This window comes from Mchenga conophoros, linkage group LG17 (genome assembly GCF_057382185.1).
Source record: "Mchenga conophoros isolate Kocher_MC1m ecotype Shallow Benthic linkage group LG17, M_conophoros_male_GT1.1, whole genome shotgun sequence".
In the NCBI taxonomy this organism is placed as follows: domain Eukaryota; kingdom Metazoa; phylum Chordata; class Actinopteri; order Cichliformes; family Cichlidae; genus Mchenga; species Mchenga conophoros.
Window position 1 is genome coordinate 39,858,319 of NC_140542.1, and position 19,482 is coordinate 39,877,800.

The 19,482-nt window shown below is 45.2% G+C and overlaps 1 protein-coding gene across 3 annotated transcripts in view; it reads left to right on the plus strand.

The window, feature by feature from the left end:
* ano8b (anoctamin 8b) overlaps positions 1 to 19,482 on the plus strand; it is a 42,451-nt gene that overhangs the window by 11,950 nt on the left and 11,019 nt on the right. Inside the window, exons 2-14 of one of the 3 annotated variants that reach the window (XM_085253097.1) lie at positions 8,053 to 8,163; positions 9,219 to 9,351; positions 12,326 to 12,464; positions 12,556 to 12,652; positions 12,803 to 12,919; positions 13,007 to 13,134; positions 13,225 to 13,386; positions 14,974 to 15,126; positions 15,381 to 15,507; positions 16,073 to 16,128; positions 16,213 to 16,287; positions 16,377 to 16,511; positions 18,970 to 19,217. In XM_085253097.1, coding sequence (XP_085109223.1) covers positions 8,053 to 8,163; positions 9,219 to 9,351; positions 12,326 to 12,464; positions 12,556 to 12,652; positions 12,803 to 12,919; positions 13,007 to 13,134; positions 13,225 to 13,386; positions 14,974 to 15,126; positions 15,381 to 15,507; positions 16,073 to 16,128; positions 16,213 to 16,287; positions 16,377 to 16,511; positions 18,970 to 19,217 — 1,681 coding nt within the window. Of the gene's footprint in view, positions 1 to 5,462; positions 6,005 to 8,052; positions 8,164 to 9,218; positions 9,352 to 12,325; positions 12,465 to 12,555; positions 12,653 to 12,802; positions 12,920 to 13,006; positions 13,135 to 13,224; positions 13,387 to 14,973; positions 15,127 to 15,380; positions 15,508 to 16,072; positions 16,129 to 16,212; positions 16,288 to 16,376; positions 16,512 to 18,969; positions 19,218 to 19,482 lie in introns of those variants that run through there. The other 2 variants (XM_085253096.1, XM_085253095.1) reach the window with 2 other exon arrangements.

The window sequence follows — 19,482 nt, forward strand, 5'->3', positions numbered from 1 at the left end:
AGCCCCTAGTTTTATATTGTAAACAACAGCCGAGGCCCTGCTTCTCTGCTTTTTCGCTGCGGTTGCTCATTTAAATTAACCAGCTAACCTGAAATGAACCAGCGATCAGCCCACTTGGCAGAAGAAAGAGAGTTGGAAATAAAGGCGTCACATTTAGAGAGACTAGGTTTGAAGTGCAGGGAAAAAAGTGATGTAAAGGGTAGAAAGACGCTGGGATGGGAGACGCCATGCTTTGATTATTCTGCCATGTGAGCGGTGGGGCTCTTTTCTTGCCTCGTCCTCTTGGCTCTCAGCCACAGGCGGCTCCAGTGTCATAAGCAATCATTGTCATTTTGAAGCCAAGGATGAGTCTCTGTTATCCTCCCTGCGTCTGTTAATGAGGAAACCAGAGTTCTGACATCCACGGGCATTCGCGTCTTTATCCCATTTGTCACAAACGTGTAACAAACACAGAAATCTTAATCTGAGCGACGTCATCGATACGTGCTTTTATCTCAGGACAGCTCTCTGCACTTCTGTCTCTGTTGGAACCAATTTGTCACGAGTTTCAACAACATTTTATGGAAATTGCTTTCAATAAAACAACAGTATTGCAAATAAACACTGAGGGTTTTTTTCCTGAATATTCTCACGCTAAATATTTCATACTTGTAGTTTTGAATTAGATGTCCTAATAACTGTAATTCAGCATTAAATATGAATGTCCTTGGTGTCAGTGAAACACAGTCATTCTAATTTTAATCCAGCATCAGGAGACTGTGTCACTGGGTCAAGATAACATTAGATATTTTATTTATCCCATATTTGGAAAATGCTTTGGTGCAAAAACACGCTGCTAACACTAGCACGTTATCACTGTCACTACGAGTAGAAACGAATGAAGCTGCCTTTCCACAGTCAGTAGCTCTGCTCTCTGTTTGATGTGTCTGTGGCTGGAATTGAACCAACAACCTTTTACTTGTGCAGGTGTTGGAGATACATAAACTGGCTGATATATTGCTATCAGCATTAAGAACCGATGAGAGAGACACCATTCAACTATGTTATGAGCATTGATGTTGCGAGGTTTATCCACCAGAGGGCGCTCTACAGACCCCCGATGGCAACAACCAGGGACTGTTTAAAATATAGTGATAATTTAGCTAAGCACCATGTTTTAACAGGTATGCTGATATTAATTAAAAAAACCTCTTTACTCTTTACTTAATGACGACATGTTAAGATGTGGGAATTTCAAAGTATGAATCTTAGCTGTTGTAATTATTGTGTCTTAATGCAGCGGTCTCCAACCTTTTTTGCGCCACGGACCGGTTTATGCCCGACAATATTTTCATGGACCGGCCTTTAACGTGTCGCGGATAAATACAACAAAATAAAACTAGTACCGGTACCGAAAAAAAGAACATTTATTCATAACACACGTGAAAAGACCCAGGAAAACCGAGTTAACAATAAAAACGATAACAAAATAACGCTGAAAACCGATAAAAACCCTGAAAACCAAACATTTCACACCTGAGCCTCAACTCTTGCGGCCCGGTACCAAACGACTCACGGACCGGCACCGGCCTACCGCTGTCTTAATGGGTCTTTTTCCTTCTGGTTGTAGTGCAACCAGCAGGAAAATGTCCAGGCTACGTAAAAGTTAAGAGGGGGTTGTACTGACGAATGTCTGTGGGTGGGAGTTTCATACCACGGCTCCACCCGTGGTTACTACTGCGCAGATCCTGGCTTCAAATTCAAGAAGGCGTCTCCCAGATCCGGGATATTTTAGCTTCATTTATACAAAATGGGAGGAGGTGGAGCCGCGTCATCCATGTTCCTTACAGTCATTGGCAACAACCAGCAGAGCGTAAAGGAATTAATCCACGACTTGTTTGAATTAAAACAGATTTAGTTTTAAACTGCATTGTTGTGCTAGCTAGGGACGGACTCACAAATAGCTACACGTAAAACAATGTCAGAAAAATCTGTTTGTGGGCGGAGCTCAGGGGGCCACGTTCAAGTCTGACCTGGAGCCCGTTAGCTTTCACTGCTCCTCTATCCAAGGAAGCCGAAAATGTAAAAAGAGATGTGTCTGAAAGAAAAAAATCTATCAGCTGATTTTAAATGATTAAATATGGGTGCTGAAAATGCTACATCAGCTCTAACTGTGAGCATGGTAGGACTTATCCCAAAGTAACATCCTGTGGTAACGGCTGTAAAAAGACGATGGCTCGTTGTCATTGGGCCTGGCTGTTTGAAACCTTAGCTGGTGCGTTTGTGTGTTTTAAATAAAACGGCGTGATCTTCCTCGCGTACCTTCAGTGATGAAGAAGGTTTAGGGTGAGGGTAATTTCGAAGGCAAGCTCTCTCGTAGTATTGGCTCCTGGAGTAGAGCACACTGCCTGTGTGAAGGCATCAGCCCTAAGAGCTCTGTGTACACAATGATGACAAATATCTCTTGAGACGACTGAGAGAGGAGGCAGGAGAGCTGAAGGAGAGAAACGGATAAAACGGAAGCATGGCGGGAAGGAGGGATTGATAGATTCTGCCTTGAGGGGCTGGAAAGAGAAGATTTAGATGGAGGAAAAGAGACGGTGGTGCCAAAAAGATATGAAGAGGAGAGAGAGCAGACTGAGGGGAAAGAAAGTGAGAGACTGCAGGAAGGCTGTGCTGCTTTGGGATGAGGGCCTTTCATATCCTCTAAACACATCTGTGTATGCAGCTGCCAGAAGGACGTGGTGTACGAGAGTCGATGTCGGTGTCTGTACGTGTACCTTGCGGTACAGAGAGGTGGCCGCTGCCACAGCGATGGAGTGAGTCAGTGTTTGGGAGCAGGAGGAAGCAGGACGGATCTGGTTTCTATCCCTTTCCTCGAGACGCGCAGGATCATTTTGTGCTCGGGCGAAATGATCGAATGTTTTATTTATTCCAAACGTCTCGGCGCCACGATTTGATTTGACGACTCGGTGTAAAAATGCTGTCAGTCTTTGTGTTGGGGTTACAGATCAGCTCTGGGTCCTCTGTGGCTGTTTGTGGACTCGTCTACACAGGATGGCAACAAGTCAGGAACATAAATGAAACTGTTGGGTGTTTGAACCCGATTAGGCTCGCTGTCCCACTTACTGATGTAATCGTTGTAACAGGGTCATTTGCACACTAGATGTGACAGTACAAGTATTTTCTGCCTGTTTTATATTTTGCCGTCCTTCCTCTGTCTGCTGGGAGCTGTGTCTGTCTCTCTGCCTTTATTACTTTATGTCTGTCTCAGGCTCTCTGTTGAATAGACGAAAACATCCAGTCTTCAGAAGCTCAATGCAGACTTTCATTAAGCTGATTTTACAGATTTCATCACCTGCAGCGAATCACCAAACCTGCTGTTTTCTCAGGATGTGATTTTTGAGGAAAATAATTCAGATTCACGGTGACAGAATCTCTCACGTGTAAAATCTTTGATAAAGACTACATAATATTGTTACAGATAGTTTATTATGATGATGAAGGCTGATTGTGTGTGCTTTCTTTTGATGCTTTCTGTTTAAATGAAACCTGTTTATAAGTCGACGCTTCACCGAACTTCCTCCTGTGTGAAGCACAGAAGCTATTACTGCTAAACCATAAATGTGTTCCTGGTTGTTACTTAAAGCGACACATTTTATTTCTGTTCGGGACGTCTGTGACCATATTTTCAGGAATGTGGTTTGAAGCGATGAGCTGAAAGTTCGTGAAGAGAAATGTGCGGTCATCAAATGTCCTGTGGTTCATCATAGGACCTGAAAGCTGCAGTAAAAGTTTAATGAGATTTCTAAGGATGCTCATTAAGGACCTCTGTAGTTCTGCCACTCAAAGCTTTGCACCACAAGGTAAAAGCATCTTCGTTTAGGTTCATATTCCCACATTAATCAGCTTTATCAGTCGTAGGCTCCCAGCAGCTCTGGATGTTGGGGTCACATGACACCGTGTGCATATTGGTCAAGAGTTGTCTGCCATATTGGAAATTATACAACCTCCAGTTGCTAGGTAAAGATGTGTCGGTTGGGTGTGGTTCCTGGAGGTTGCGCCGGTTGCACAGAAGGTGCTGCAACAATAATCTGTGATTTCTTTAGTTTGGAGCCAATTTTCCGTGTCTCTCTGTAAATACTCATGAAATATCCCAGCAGTAGTGAAACTTGGAAACGTGCATTTTTAGAGTAACTGTTTGTAAAGTCCGGCTCTTCCATTCAAACCGATGCAGCAAAACAGTCACTGGGAGGTTTTGGCCAACTGGTTGGTGGTTGCCAGGGGTTACTGTAGGCCTCTGTGACGAGCCTCACCAAACATTTTCACTACAACTGCCATCAACTTCCAGCAACCGCTGGCCAGCGCTTGGGGACTCATTCAGTCATTTTTCACTCATGATCAGAAATTGCCAGCCGAGCCGTCTGCAGGCTGTGTGGGCCCTTATTCACTTATTCGTTGTCACTTGTTTATTTGACATTGAAATGAGGTTTTCAAGGACTTCAAACTGAAATCTGCTTATTCAGACAGTTTAATGAGGCTTATTTTTCCATAGCACGTTCATTTGATCTTTTTCCTGAATGCACATCTTTTGGCAGAGAACAAAAAAACCTCATGTCTAACCGGACTGAGTGAGAAACGAAAGAACATTAATTATTTGTGCACAAACTCAATAACACATAAAAACATATTATTATCAGTTTGCTGGCTTATGGAGTTTGAAGGCTTAACTTGTGCTGTGACCATGTTTGGTACCTGATGGAGTCACTGTTGCCGGCTTCATTTCTCAGGCGCGCAGGTTGCTGCTTGCTTTCAGTCCCAGCTTTTATCCCACGTGGAAGAAATAAGTTCATAAAACTTTAAAAACAAACGTGCTTTTACCTGGCAAAGCAAAATCTTTAAAGGAGGCTCAAGGTTACATAAATGGCAATCAGTTATCAAACTGCTCACAGAGAAGACACATCAGGTCTGTGACCTTCATTTAAAAGCTTTGCTTGACTTTCATGACTGAATTACACCCCATTAATCTCATACTTTATATCTCATGTTCACACACACACACACACACACACACACACACACACACACACACACACACACACGCAGACGTCCCAGAGAAACACTTCAGCGAGCGTCTCAGATCACAGAACGACACCCTGCTTGTTATGTCTGCCTGGCTGCTGTCTGATAAGCCCCACAGCAGCCGCCTGACTCTGAAGGCCGTGAGTGATGCAGGATTCATCTGTACGACTGCGAGTCCTGGACCAGCCGAGTCCACACTGACCTGGTTTCTGTTACGAGGCCAAAGGGGCTTTCAAGCTCAGACTCACCGACCAAAATGACATCCGGGATCTTTTGTTTTTCTGTGTAGCTGCTCCACAGTCTTTACCGAGATGTTGTTTAAAGATAAATATGGATCAAAAGAGTAAACAAACACACGACCCTCACTGCACAGGTCCTGTTTAATACCGTTATTATTTGCTGCTGTTTTACAAACCGTTACCTCAAAACACTCCAAAAATAGCTGCTTATCTGGCCGTGCTCTCATTTGTGCTGCTTGATGAAAATACATTTCTATGAAACTGACAACAACTTATTCCCAGAACATGAGAGGCGGGTTATTTCTATAGCAAAGGGGGGACGTGCAAACACAAAGCTGCAGCACGAGCCCGTCTGTGCATTCAAGCCTTGACGGGCGACGTATGAATCAAACATCGGGACACATGAAGTGAAGCTTTGTTGAAACCAATCTGTTAGCTGCTCCAAGTGTGTGTGTGTGTGTGTGTGTGTGTTGCCTTCAGCGATGAATACAGGACTCATTAGAATTGCTGTCATGTTGCAGCGCTGCCTGCAGCATCTCCTCTAAAGCACAGTGGAACAACCAGTCACATTTCAGTATCCAGGAGAAGCACTGAAGAATAAAAAGACAAACACCTCCGTCTCCTGTTTGGCCTGTTGAGATGTTTAAAAATGTTCTTCAGAGGAAAATCAGCGTGGAACCAGATAAAGCGGTTGCAGCCTCTTCGTAAGTACTCGAGGGACTCTTTAAATACTGATGTTGGTACTGAAATCATTATTCTCGACAAAAGACACCAGATAGGAGGCAGACAAATCTTTAGATTTCCTGGATATATTTGATAAATAATAATAATAATGGCCTTAATTAATAAAAACAGTAAAAAAGTAGGTGTTGTTCCTACAGCGTAACCTTAATGCTGTTATTTATATTTCATAATATCCAACTATGGTGGATCCATCCATTCTTAATAATACCAAAGAATGTTTCCTGCTTGCAGTGAAACGTGCTGCTCGTTATCGTCTTCGTCCGCGACGTTACTTGTTGCTTTCTGTTCAATTTGCACAAACTGAACTTGACAAAAGAGCTTTTGTCCATTTAGCATCCTCAGCTTGGAACGAGCTGCCGAACGACCGGAAAACGTCAGAATTCATTTCATTAAGTGCTTTTAAATCAAAACTCTGAATCCTGGAGGATTTTTGTAACTGCGAGATACTCGCTGCTGCCATCTTGGCCAGTTTTTAATCTCAGTGGGATTTTCCTGGTTAAATAAATTTTTAAAAATCACCCAAAGCTTCCTGTTCATACGTCTTACACATGTGCAGTGTTGTAGTGTATTTGTTGTAGTTAGCCCAGCACAGTGTGCTGCGTGCATGATGTGTGACTTACAGAGGGTTTTATCGGTGATCTGTCCGACATGAACAAACAGCTCGAGTGCCTGTAACACCTGCGTGGTGCACCTGGTAATTTGCTCTTTTTGTTTAAAAAAATAAATCTGCATTAATAGAGCTTTAAACACTGAGGGACTGTACCAGCAGATCTCATGACCTTTCATGAATACAGAGATGACTTCATAGTGCACGTTGATCCAGTGCTGATGCGCATACATAATGTGAAGGTGAAAAACAAATCTAGATGTGCAAATACACTCTGTGGCTTTTTCCCCGAAGCCCCACCGGGCGTCCCTCTGTTCACAGTTCCAGGAAGCAGGATGACACGCTGACTGGCAGCAGCGCAGAGATGCATTAATGTGACAGTTTGAGTTAAAGCACCGTAATAAAATTAGCAGCCACTTCCCTGTTTGCCACATTTTAAAAGCATTTAAGTGATATCTGAACTGATAAGACTGACGAGCTTTTACATTTGTAAGATTCATTTTACTGCTTCAAACATACAAAAATAAACTTTCATGACTGCGATTCCACCTTTCTTGACTTTGCTCTTCATTAAGGGGGGGATGCTGTGGGATGGCCTCTCCACGCTGCTGTCGTTGTTATTTAGGACTCGTAAACAGTTTACACAGACGGTCCTGTGACAGCTGAGCAGGATGTGAGCTTACGCCCATCGCAGTTCACTCGGCTTTCTTTTGACTCTTTGCACTGGCTCCGATTTTTCAGCGAGGTTGTTGAAAGATGAGCGAGGTGTCAGGGACAGCAAAGATTGCAGCGATGTTACAGGATCCAGGGAGGAAAATTTATTGTGTTGGTCTTCCTTCAGCCCGCCTGGAGTTGGCAGCGTTTTGAATGTCACATTACTGTGACAGTCGAGCTATTTCCAGTTTGCTCTGGACTTCAGGGACCAGAGATGAAGTAGATGTACACAGACCGAGTTCATGCATGTGTGTGTGTACAGAGCATTGCATTGTCTCTGAGACTCATTACATATCACAGCACTCAGAAATAACCGCTTTAAGTGTGTGTGTGTGTGTGTGTGTGTGTGTGTGTGTGTGTGTGTGATAAATCATAGCAGAGGGTGGTGAACAATGTGTGGCCTCTGGTCTTGGCAGGGCAGGATTATTTCAGTCAGTGTCGTGTTGTGAGTCAGAGCGGTGTGACATTTAAATCTGTCCTGTCAAGAAAGACAGTTGTGTGTGTGTGTGTGTGTGTCTTTGTGTTGTGGCAGCAGGGGTAAGGGTTTGGAGAAAGTGGGGTCAGGTGGCGGGGGTGTGTGAAAATGTTAAAAATGCCATTTCTGCTTACACCCTGTCTCTTTGAAAAGGTGACTGTCCCCCTCTCCGTGGGTCCGTCTGACTGTCCGTCTGTCTCTCCGTCTTTCAGATAAGCTGTTCGGGAAGCGGCTGCTGCAGGCTGGAAGACACATCATGTCTCATAAGTCTTGGATGAAAACGGTGCCCACAGAGAACTGCGACGTCCTCATGACATTTGCAGGTCAATCAAACACACACATTCCTGCTGCTTTCATACGTGTGAGAATCCTGACTGACAGCTTTCATATCACAAACACAGAACTATGTCTGCAGTTAACCCTCAGTGTGGAGCTGCTGCTCATCATCACTTTTTAATTTGCTTTTCATGTAGGAAAAGAGGGTAATCCCCGTGTTTGAAACGCTGGAACAATTTTCTGTTCTATCACAGAGGATCTGTGTCCTTTTTGTATTGTTCGGCCCATTGTGATGTCCTGGGAATGTCTTGAGGAAACAGTTTTGGCAGAAACAATCACATGGACCCAAAAACTGAAATAATTCATGTTCAGGGGACAGACACTGTCTCTGTTTTTAAGATGAGGCTTACAGCGCTCCTTTTCAATAAAGCTTAAAGTTAAACCTGGATCAGATCTAACTTAGACTGCTGAGGGCTGCACTGTTTCTTCTTCTACTCTCTGTATGTTTAAACACAATTTGGCATTTAATCATTAGTTATTATTCCTCTCTGGCTCTCTTCCACGGGCGTCTTTAGTCTTGCCTTGCTCCCCTCACTCCCAACCAGTCCCAGCAGAGGGCCGCCCATCCCCGAATCTGATTCTGCTTTAGGTTTCTTCCTGTTACAAGGCAGTTTTTCCTTCCCACTGTCACCAAGTTCCGCCTCACAGAGGATCATGTGATTGTCGGGGTTTCTCCCCATGACTGCAGGGTCTTTACTTACCATGATGACTGTTGGGAGCTGATTGGCAGTGGCATACAATATGACTTATGTTACATGTTAACTTTGCAATAACTGCAGTGAACACGAGCTTTTACTGTGACGCTCAGTCAGTCACTGTAGTGTCGGTGGAAAAATGTTAGATGCGCTCTTATTTCCTAGTTTCACCTTCAGCTGTAAGCTTAGGCTGGCGCCCTGCAGGCCGAGAAGAACGTGATGATTCAGTAGTATGACCTCACACCTCCAGCTGCTGCTCAGAGATAAAAGCAAAGACTGTGGGAGTACTCGGCAGATCCTACGGGGGCGTCAACACGAACTCTTTGTTTTTCCACTTCCTGTTACAGATACTACAGATGACCACACGTTACTATGGCTACTGAACCACATCCGACTGGGAATCCCAGAGCTCATCATCCAGATCCGACATCATAAACACACGCGAGTCTACGCATTCTTCATCACCGCTACGTATGAAAAGTAAGAAATCAACCAATCAAATCAGAAAGGAGCCTCTGGTTCGTGCTTCTGTTCATTTTGCCTCTGTCAGTGCGCCCCAGGGTGGCTGTGGCTGCAATGTAGCTGCCATCAGTGTGTGACTGGATGTGTAAAGCGCTTTGGGGTCCTTAGGGACGAGTAAAGCGCTATAAAAATACAGGCCATGTGTTGGCTGATGCTGCTGACAGTAGGACCGCAGCACTGATTATCAAACTGTTCTTTTAGTTAATCAGTTAGTTCAATGTTTCACTCTCTCCTTTAAAATGATTAGAATATTCCAGCTTTATGATCGAACTTGCTTGTTCTCACCTTCACTGCTTCTTCAGACATATCATAGTTCGGGATGTTGGTGCTGTTTTAACTGTGATCAATAATTAACAAACGACCCATCGCAGATATTACTTAATATCGCCTCTTCCTCCACTGGCTCGAGGGGTAGTTATTTTTGAACGTTACTACGGGAGTCGGGATGTAAAAGGCGAGAATAACCCTGCTGTGCTGTGTCGGTGTGAAGCAGCGCCTCCGTTTATCATAGTTTTAAATGTAGTTGCAGCTTATAGTAGGCGCAGCAGTTTAGCTCGTACACTGTGAATCACGAGTGAAGCTGATGCCTGGTGAATCAGCATTGCTCCTCTGCTGCTGGTCTTTCAAGTTTTCCAGAGGCTTTAGCATCATGCTAACCTCTGTGTAGTGGATTTGCTGTGATTTCACTCCCACTGTCACAGACAGTCACAGGTGAGTGCAGGGTCACTTTAATATCAGTGCTGACTTTGACGTATAAATACAGAGAAATACAATCTGGGGATCAGGGCGGCAGCTGCTCCCGTGCTGCATTTCACCACAAATGTTGAATCCTCTGTGCTGACTGCGCTTTTAGACGACGGGCTTATCTAACATAAACCTTTTACCTGTGAATGCAGTAAGAGCGGACAGATTGTGGGAAAGAAGAGAGAGAGACAAGCGGGCGTGACAGAGAGAGAGAGAGAGAGATAAAAGCAGAAAGGATGCAAGGTAAAGAAACGCAAAGAGGAAGCAGTGAGGAAAGGTGGTGAGGAAGGATGGACTGAGTGCTCTTCTTAAAAGTGTGCCAGTGGGTTTTGGATGAAAAGCTCAAAGAAAGTGCAGCTTGACCACACACACACACACACACACACACACACACACACACACACACACAAACGTGTTTTCATATTGTTGTGGGGACATCTCATTGGGATAATGCTTTCCCTAGCCCCTACCGTAACCATGAAAAATCAATGCCTAATCCTAACCGTAACCCTGACACTAAAACCACATTTTGAGTCTCAAACTCATTTGGTCCTGACAAAGATATGTAAACACACACACACACACACACCTGCTGTGGGGTCGGTTGACCTACATTTTATGTGGTAGAAATCATAACCCAGAAAGTGCTCCACGTCCTCTTGAATTCCCCTCGGATACTGATTCCCGGTCCACCATGAAGCAGCGTGAAAAATCCTTTCCTGTTTAGTTTTGTTGGATATGTCCAGCTGTGCCATTTGTTCAGTATGTTTTCATATCGTCACATGATTTATAGTTGTGTTGTTATCATCGCTGAAAGAGTCAGGATGGAGCTGTACGTGTGGGAGTGTTTTGTGCGTTTTTTCAGAAAGGCTTCATTCATTTAACTGAAAGCAGCAAATTCAGCTGTAACAGAACATTTTCTTACCTGACATGTCATCAGTTACTCATTCTGCTGCTCTGACGGGCAGTTTACGGTTTGCCATTTGGATCTGCTGAGTTTCTGCATTACCTACATTAGCATAAACACGCAGAGCTCTCCATCAGCAGTGTTACTTTACAAGGTTAGCTTTGTCCACGCTTTGCGTACAGCCTCACTGTCAGACTTTCTCTCTTTGTGTTTTTGTATTTTCTTGTTAAAAAGCTGAACACTTTGATGAAATAAGAAAAGAGAGAATCTCATTAAGATTCCTGGCAGCAGCTGCTCACCTCTAAAAGGCCTCCTGGTTTTGGCTTCGATTACTAAACAGTTGGTTTAAACAGATAAAGCCTCGTTTTTTTCTTCCTCACACAAGCACCTTTATTGTGACGGTTCTGCGCTGTAAGCAGTATTCAGGCGTGAAACACAAGCTTACACCTCAGATTTCTGCTGTAATCCATCAGGTGCCGTCCGTGCTTCTTTGTGCTGCCCCTGCGAGTACATGGAGCTGCATGATGGATGGCTGTTACACATCGGCCGTACGTCTTTGTGCGTGCGTGTAAAGACTATATATACATGTGAGGGCGAGGTGAGCTCTTAGCCTGCGGGGAACAGAGAGGGAGCTGCATTATTATTGAGATTTCAGCACAAGGCCGGCGGGAAGGACAGACGGAGATGGAAAAAAGGATGATGGGATAGAAGGAGGGGAGGAGAGCGATGGATGAAGAGGGGAGGCTGAGAGAAGACAGCGTGGGCATGAAAGAGGACGAGAGCATGGGGATAGAAGATGTGCAGGAAGGCATGATGGGAAATGAGATGAGGTTCAGACATTACAGCTGAAGGACAAACCACTGTTTTTTTTAGTAATGTGGAAAAGTGGCCAAACAGAAGTGCTGCAGTGTTGTGGATTAAGATAAATCAGGTGATTATTGGGATTATTTTTAGTGTCAATCATCAGTTTAACCAACATGTTAGAAGAAAAAAGGACCATCCCAGCATGCAGGCATACATGTTTATAGCTCATAGCTGTAAAAAGAGAGACAACACCGCGTGTTGCTGTTACTATGCAATTACTCCCATTATTCCTCTCGCCGCCTCCATAATGTGCGGTGTTACCACCAGCAGAGTGAGAGCCCGGGCGTCGCCGCGTAGGCAATTAGAAACAAAAGATTTAATTAGACGAGATTAATGCACTGCAGATGACACAGATTACACGTGTAGCGTGGGCGTCTGAGGCCGGCTTAAAAAAACCTGCCCGATGTTGTCGTGCAGTTTGCTGCGAGGCGCCGAGGAAATGGGACTGAGGAAAGCAGTGAAGCCCGAGTTTGGCGGAGGAACACGGAGCTTCTCCTGCGAGGAGGACTACATCTACGAGAACATCGAGAGCGAGCTGTGCTTCTTCACCTCGCAGGTCAGTGCGACTCCAGTTATTCCCAGGTACCTACACTGGGAAAAGTTTTTCTCACGTTGCTTCCTCCTCCTCCTCTTCCCGGTGGCTGCAGGAGAGGCAGAGCATCATTAAATACTGGCTGGACAACCTACGTGCCAAACAAGGGGAGGTGCTTCATAACATCAGCTTCCTGGAAGGCCAGCCAATCAGTAAGTGATCAGAGCTAAAAGCTCCGTTGTCTTCAGCGGGCCGCGGCGTGTGTGATTGATGGTTTCCTCTCCTCGAGTGCTTCTCTCTCTAACTAAATAAAGTAAATCATCTGCTTAAATATGTTTTGCTGCTCGCTTTACTCTCTGCAGTCCCGGAGCTGAGTGCGAGAGGTGTGATCCAGCAGGTGTTCCCTCTGCATGAGCAGAGGATCCTCAGCCAGCTGATGAAGTCTTGGGTCCAGGCTGTTTGTGAGAAGCAGCCGTTAGGTTAATAAATCAAAGCTCGCTTTTACGCTGTTTCCATCTCTGACTTTGCTGTTTGCCTCACTGTTATCTTATCGATCTCACAAACAGATGATATCTGTGACTACTTCGGGGTGAAGATTGCCATGTATTTTGCCTGGCTGGGTTTCTACACCACCTCCATGTTATATCCCGCCGTGATCGGTTTCGTGCTTTGGATGCTCACCGAGTCCGATCAGGTGAGCAGAGATGAGCCGTGTGCTTGTGTAGGAAAAGGAAACAATGACACCGCCCAGTCAAACCGATAAATGTCTGCATGCTTGCCTCAGACGAGCCGGGACATCTGCTGCGTGGTGTTTGCCCTCTTCAATGTGGTGTGGGCCACTCTGTTTCTGGAGCGGTGGAAGCGGAGGGGGGCGGAGCTGGCGTATAAGTGGGGAACGCTGGACGCGCCTGCGGAGTCCCTGGAGGAACCACGGCCTCAGTTCCGGGTGAGAGAAATTAAACTCTGATTCAGTCAAAGTGCTTTACAGCGTCAGATAAAGACAATGCAGCAGAGTAACACTGAACAAAGCTTTGCAACAGGAATTAAAGGCGAACGATGTGGATTCAGTTCAGTTATAGCTGATGAGAAACAGGAGGACAGATTTAAAGCAGAGCATGGAGCAACAAATAGTCCAACGTGTAAGGAAGCTGAGTGATATTTGCTCTATAGTGGGCAAATATCCAGATAATATTTAAAAATGAAGAAGCTCCCAGTATAACACACTGGAGAAACTGGTTACATGCTGTCCTTGTTATGGGAAAACATCCCTGCAGGACTACAGCTGAAAATAGACGACCTGTTGTTAAATGCTCACCAATGATAGCGAGCGAATCAGAATGATGCTGACAGCTGCACAGTTTCCTTTTTTCTTCTGCTTTATTCACAAAAACTTTAATTATGTACTTTGGGAACAGCTTTAGTTACTCTTCCACTACAAGGAGATGTCAGAACAGAAGTGGAACTGAGTATTGATTGATTGATTGATTGATTGATTGATTGATTGATTGGGGTGGCTGTAGCTCAGGAGTCGAGCAGGTCGTCCACTAATCGCAGGGTCGGTGGTTTGATCGCTGGCTGCTCCAGCCTGCAGCCGAATCCTCGGGAAAGAAAATAATGAAGTATGACTGTTAGATAGAAAGCACTTCAGTACAAAAAGCATAAACAGTGTTTGTGAGAATTTCACTTCAAAAACAACATCACAGCTGATCAACGTGCTGTACCAAACTAAGAGAACAAAAGAATAAATGGGTACACAGGGCAAAAACAAAGACGACAACTCACACGGGCCGAGGAGGACAGGTGTGTTTTTAAATGAGCTTTAAAAGCAGCGAGGGATGGAGCCTGCCTGAGCTCCAGAGGAAGCTCATTCCATATTTTGGGAGACAAAGCTGCAAAGACTCGGTCTCCTCTGGGTTTCGAAAATGTTTCTGGGACAGCTAGCTGATCTAAGAGCACGAGACGGCACGTAAGGGTGAAGCAGCTCAGACAAATAATAAGAAGCGAGACCATTAAGACTTAAAAACAAATACAAGAATTTTAAAATGGGTTCAAAACTTAATGGAAGCCAATGAATTGCAGTAAATGCTCAGATCAGAGTGTCAACAGGACGGGTTTAATGTTTGACGGCTGCCTCAGCTGAAAGAAGGAGAACTTCACCACAGTGTCGATGTGAGTCAATGAGGCGAGTTGTTTAAAGTGCTTTGAGCAGTGAGAGTAGAAAACAGTCCGTTTATGTGAAACGTGCTTCTTCATGTGCAAATGCAAAGAGGAGAAAAAGCACAAAACAAATATGTTACTGTGATTATCTAACAGCGTCACTAATGTGGGGCCCAGGGTCTCCTGACCCACCCCTAAAATATTGTCTTTATCAAAAAGGAGCATTTAAAGCCAACAACAAAGGCAGCGAGTCCCCTGTGTGACGGCTGGCTGAAGGCTCCGCTTCACATTTTACCTTTGAGAACTCAAATGAGTGCTTTGTGCGTTTTCCCTCCAGCCTCTCCTCTTTACGCTGTTTCATATCCTCTGTCTGCAGGGAATCAAGCGCTGCAGTCCTATAACGGGATGCGAGGAGTTCTACTATCCTCCGTGGCGGAGGCGTCTATTCAGGTGGCTGGTCAGCCTGCCCATCTGTATCCTCTGTCTCTGTTTTGTCTTCCTGGTCATGCTCATCTGCTTTGAGCTGCAGGTCAGTCCAGCTGTCAGCATCTGTTCTCTTTGTTGTGTCCCGCTTTGATGAATACAGCAGCAAATTTAACGCAAGAAAATCATCTTCTTTTGTCAGATTTCTTTTAGAGTTTGACGTAATGAAGCATTTTAAAGAAGCTACGAAACCAAAAACCACAGACAGTAACTAATAATAAACAAATAGACTCCACGCTTCATAGAATGGGAGTGTTTATTGCCTTTGGGGGCTGAGAAGTTGTATTTGTGTCTCTGCAGGAGTTTGTGATGGGGATCAAGGAAATGCCTCGGCTGGCTCGCTTCATCCCCAAAATCATGCTCGCTATCACTGTGACTGCGTGTGATGAGGTGTACAGGAAGATCGCCTGCTGGCTCAATGACATGGGTGAGCGCCGAGCTTCTAGGCCGGCAAAACGTAACCGCAGATTCAGAGCAGAGCGTCTCTTACTCAAGATGATCTCCTGAAAGTCGCGTCCTTAATATTAGTTATTAATATTAGTTATTAATATTAGTTATGGATCGCTGGCAATTCCTTTTGAGCGCTGAGCTGGCTGTGGCTCGAGAGGTCGAGCAGGCTGCACGAATCAGAAGGTTCCTGCGGTCTGGACACGATGTGTCCATCAGTGTGTGTGTGAGTGTGTGTGTGAGTGTGTGAGTGTGTGTGAGTGTGTGAGTGTGAGTGTGTGAGTGTGAGTGTGTGTGTGTGTGTGTGTGTGTGTGTGTGTGTGAGTGTGTGAGTGTGTGTGAGTGTGTGTGTGTGTGTGTGTGTGTGAGTGAGTGAGTGTGAGTGAGTGTGAGTGTGTGTAGAAGTGCTTTGAGCGCTCTAATAAAGGGGTGAAGCTCTACGGTTCATTAGTTACTAATTAAGCAGTCAATGATTGAAGCTTTTACTGTGCTGCATGTTTTTAATGGCTCGCCAGGTGTGTTACGCTGATGTTGTGTTTCCACAGAAAACTATAGACTCCAGAGTGCCTATGAGAAAAATCTCATCATCAAAATGGTTCTTGTAAGTGTCGTCCTTTGCTGTGGGATTGGGTGGAGCTAATTCCTCTTCCTGTTTAATCACACCTGGCCTTTCTGTCTCTTGCAGTTTCAGTTTGTAAATTCCTATCTCAGCCTTTTTTACATCGGATTCTACCTCAAAGACATGGAGCGCCTGAAAGAGGTGAGACGTTTCCGCCGCTCAGACACTCGCACTCACTCGTCGACGTCGTCATTAATCCGCACATCCGTGCGTTTGTCCGTTTGTGGAAGATGCTGTTGGTGTTGTCTCTGATCAGGAGTCTGCAGCGGCAGGTCCGGGTCAATGTGCTGCCTCACGTCTCCCTGAAGATCAAGATGCTGGTGGTCTCTGTTCCCTGGTTCTTCAGGGCTTTGCTCGGGAACAAAGTACGATCCCTGTTACGCGTAGGGAAGGTCAGAGGTCTGTTTCTGACCACCTCCGTTATGCCTTTGCATGCCAGCTTGGTGCCAATCGGTGAGCAGGTGTGCTTGGAAAGAACGTGTGCTGGAGCTCCAAACCTCCACGCTGTTAAATGGCTGCAGGGCTGTTTTCATTACATCTCTGTATTTGGGAGACTTGGGACTTTGTAGCTGTCAGCAGATACTGTCTGATTATCTAAAACCAACTTTATATTCAATGACATCAACTCTCAAAACGCGCCTCTTCTTACTTCTTCTATTGGGTCCTTTCATCTGAAGATCGGTCTTCCTGGTATTCCTTGTGATGGGAATTGTGGATTTCTTTCTTGGGCTTTTTTCCCTCTGTGAGTCATCTTGTCCCTCAGCTTCTCACCATCTGCTCCACCTTTCGGACTCTCGATGTCAGCTGACTTCCCAGTTTTCCCAGTTTACACCAGCACAGCTCAGGCTCTCCACATGTCGGTAAAGCTTTCTGATTTACTGGAAGTACCATGAAAGGCTAAAATCATTTAAAACACGTGAGACTTTTCTTGTTTCCAGTTGATGAGAGAGACGTCAGCTGTTACGTGACTGAGATGTTAGCAATCAGAGAGCAGCGTCTCCGCCTCTCAGTCCCTGTGCTGTCCATTATTGATTATGTCCTGTATGCTCTCTGTTTCTGTGCTGTAGCATCTTCTGCGCAGCGTGTTGTGCATCAGCGTTTGACCTGAAGGAGCTGCTTTCAGATTAAAGGCAACAATGGATCGTGAGCTTTGTGGTGATGCAGTCGCTGTCTAACCTCTGCGTGTGTGTATTATATGATTGAAGACATATTAAACTCTTGGCTTTGACTGTTAAAGCTCATGTTAAGTCTAATTGTTGAATGTTGCCATTGTGTTTCTTAAATTTGTACAGTCTTAGTTTAAGCAGTAGGATCAAAGCCATTCCTTTGATCATGACCACCTTTCCAGCCACTCTGTGCTGGGGGAGGTTTTATTGTAGATACATCCTATCTGAAAGATCTGTTTCTTTTGATGTAAGCTTCCTGGGTTTATGACCCTTTGGTCAGCAGGAGGTCTCACACACACATTCTCACATTCTCACATAACACACACACACACACACACACACACACACACACACTCAGTGTATACATTTACATACAGTGCCTTGTCTTTGTAACCAAAGGGGGGTTGCAAGGGGAGGTGCTTTGTAAACTATTGTTTGAAGTTTGTCAATAAAAGGCAGCGAGAGGAGGCCACCATTGGGGTCATTGTCGTGCTGGACACAGACGAGGCCTCCCTTGCGCAAGTAATGGATCGATCGACTGTCTTGTTTTCTTCATGATGAATAAGTCTCTAGAATTAGCGGGGTTTGTGGAAACACAGACCCAACAGCTCAGTTATGGTTTGATGCAACTCGGTTTCTTTTTCTGTGCTTATTGACAAGATCAGAGAAACAAAGAAACATTTTTTGTTGTAGAAACCAGGAGATCACTGAGTTTGACCAGATTAAACTCTTAAGAAACTTTATTTTGTAAAGCTAAATAAATACTTTGTGCACAGAGACACGTTCACATCGAACCTAAATGAAGGTTTATTAAAAAATGGTAATGAATCCCAAAATGATAAGAGTATAGTTGTGTTCAGTTACCCGTTTAATCTTAATCTCTGTACTTATTGTCACGCATAATGTATATGTCTTCTTCCAGATGACTTTTTCAGAAACAAAGAACTGTGTCTGTGTTGGACTCAGCATGAGATTTTATTTGTAGCCGTTCTGCTTCCCGTCAGTTCCTGTTCTGGACGCCTCCCGTTCGCCCACAGGTCAAAGTATTTGGACGAGGGACCGGGCCGTGGGTGCCGCAGCGTCTCCTGTTGCATGAAGCGTCCGTGACAGAGCCGGGAAAACATGACAACTTTGAGGTTTCTAGTCAGCTGTCCACAAATAAGCCCGTCGCACGTCTTGACTGCTGCGTCTAAAGAAACTTTAGTTTCAAGACTGATGAACTTTTCACTCGAGCCTGTCACAGGGCGGAGGTGTAATTATTGTGCGTCGCTTTGTGTCTCGGCTTGGTGGAGCAGTTTAGTTGGTTCGTTCGTGTCTGCCGTGTGCAGCGAGGTCTGTAGGTGAGAGGCTGCTGTGCTTTTTAGAGTTCGAATGTGACACAGCGATTGCTGCCTAACACCTCAGGACCCCCGATTACAGGGTCCCTCCTACTGCTTGGAATAGGGAACCATTCAGGCGGAGCTTGCCTTGAGCACACAGTCTGCATACATGTCTCTTTATTTTAAATGTTTTCACCTTATTTTATTAAGTCCTCTCTCGCTGCTCCTCCTGCGCTCTGTCCACTGTCATCTATCCTGTCTTGTTTCTTTTAAATGCTCCAATCAGTGCGCTGTGATCTGTGGGTGCTGCAGCTGTTTCTCTGCCTTGTGTTTGTCAGATGCTGGCCACTCTACTCATCATACGCCAGTTCCTTCAAAACGTTAAGGAGGTGCTGCAGCCTTACCTGTATGAGCGTCACAAGCTGGGAGAGCTTACGCTGCGAGCCGTGTGGGACCTGCTGCTCTCAGTGCTGCTGAAATACGCCCGGCTGGCAGCTGGAAAAGCCATGGCGTCTCCCACTGACCAGACCATGCCAGGACCCGGACTGAGGGGCACCAGGCCTGGAGTGGGGCAGCCAGAAAGAAGGTGGTGCTCTGAGCCGTTCAGTAAAGATGATGCAGTAAAGAAAGCGTGTGCTGAAAGATCCGTGACGTTCGTGTGTTTAGCTGTCATTCACACCAACACTTACTGCGTTAGTCACTACAAGCAGAGCCGCTCGGCTGCAGACAGAACGACACTTTATCGTCCTCCGCTATTGTTCACGCACCGCATGCAGTTATGATTCATAGCTATCAGACACCGAGTGCACAGACCGCCAGAACAGGTTGGCACACAGTTACTCTGACGTTTA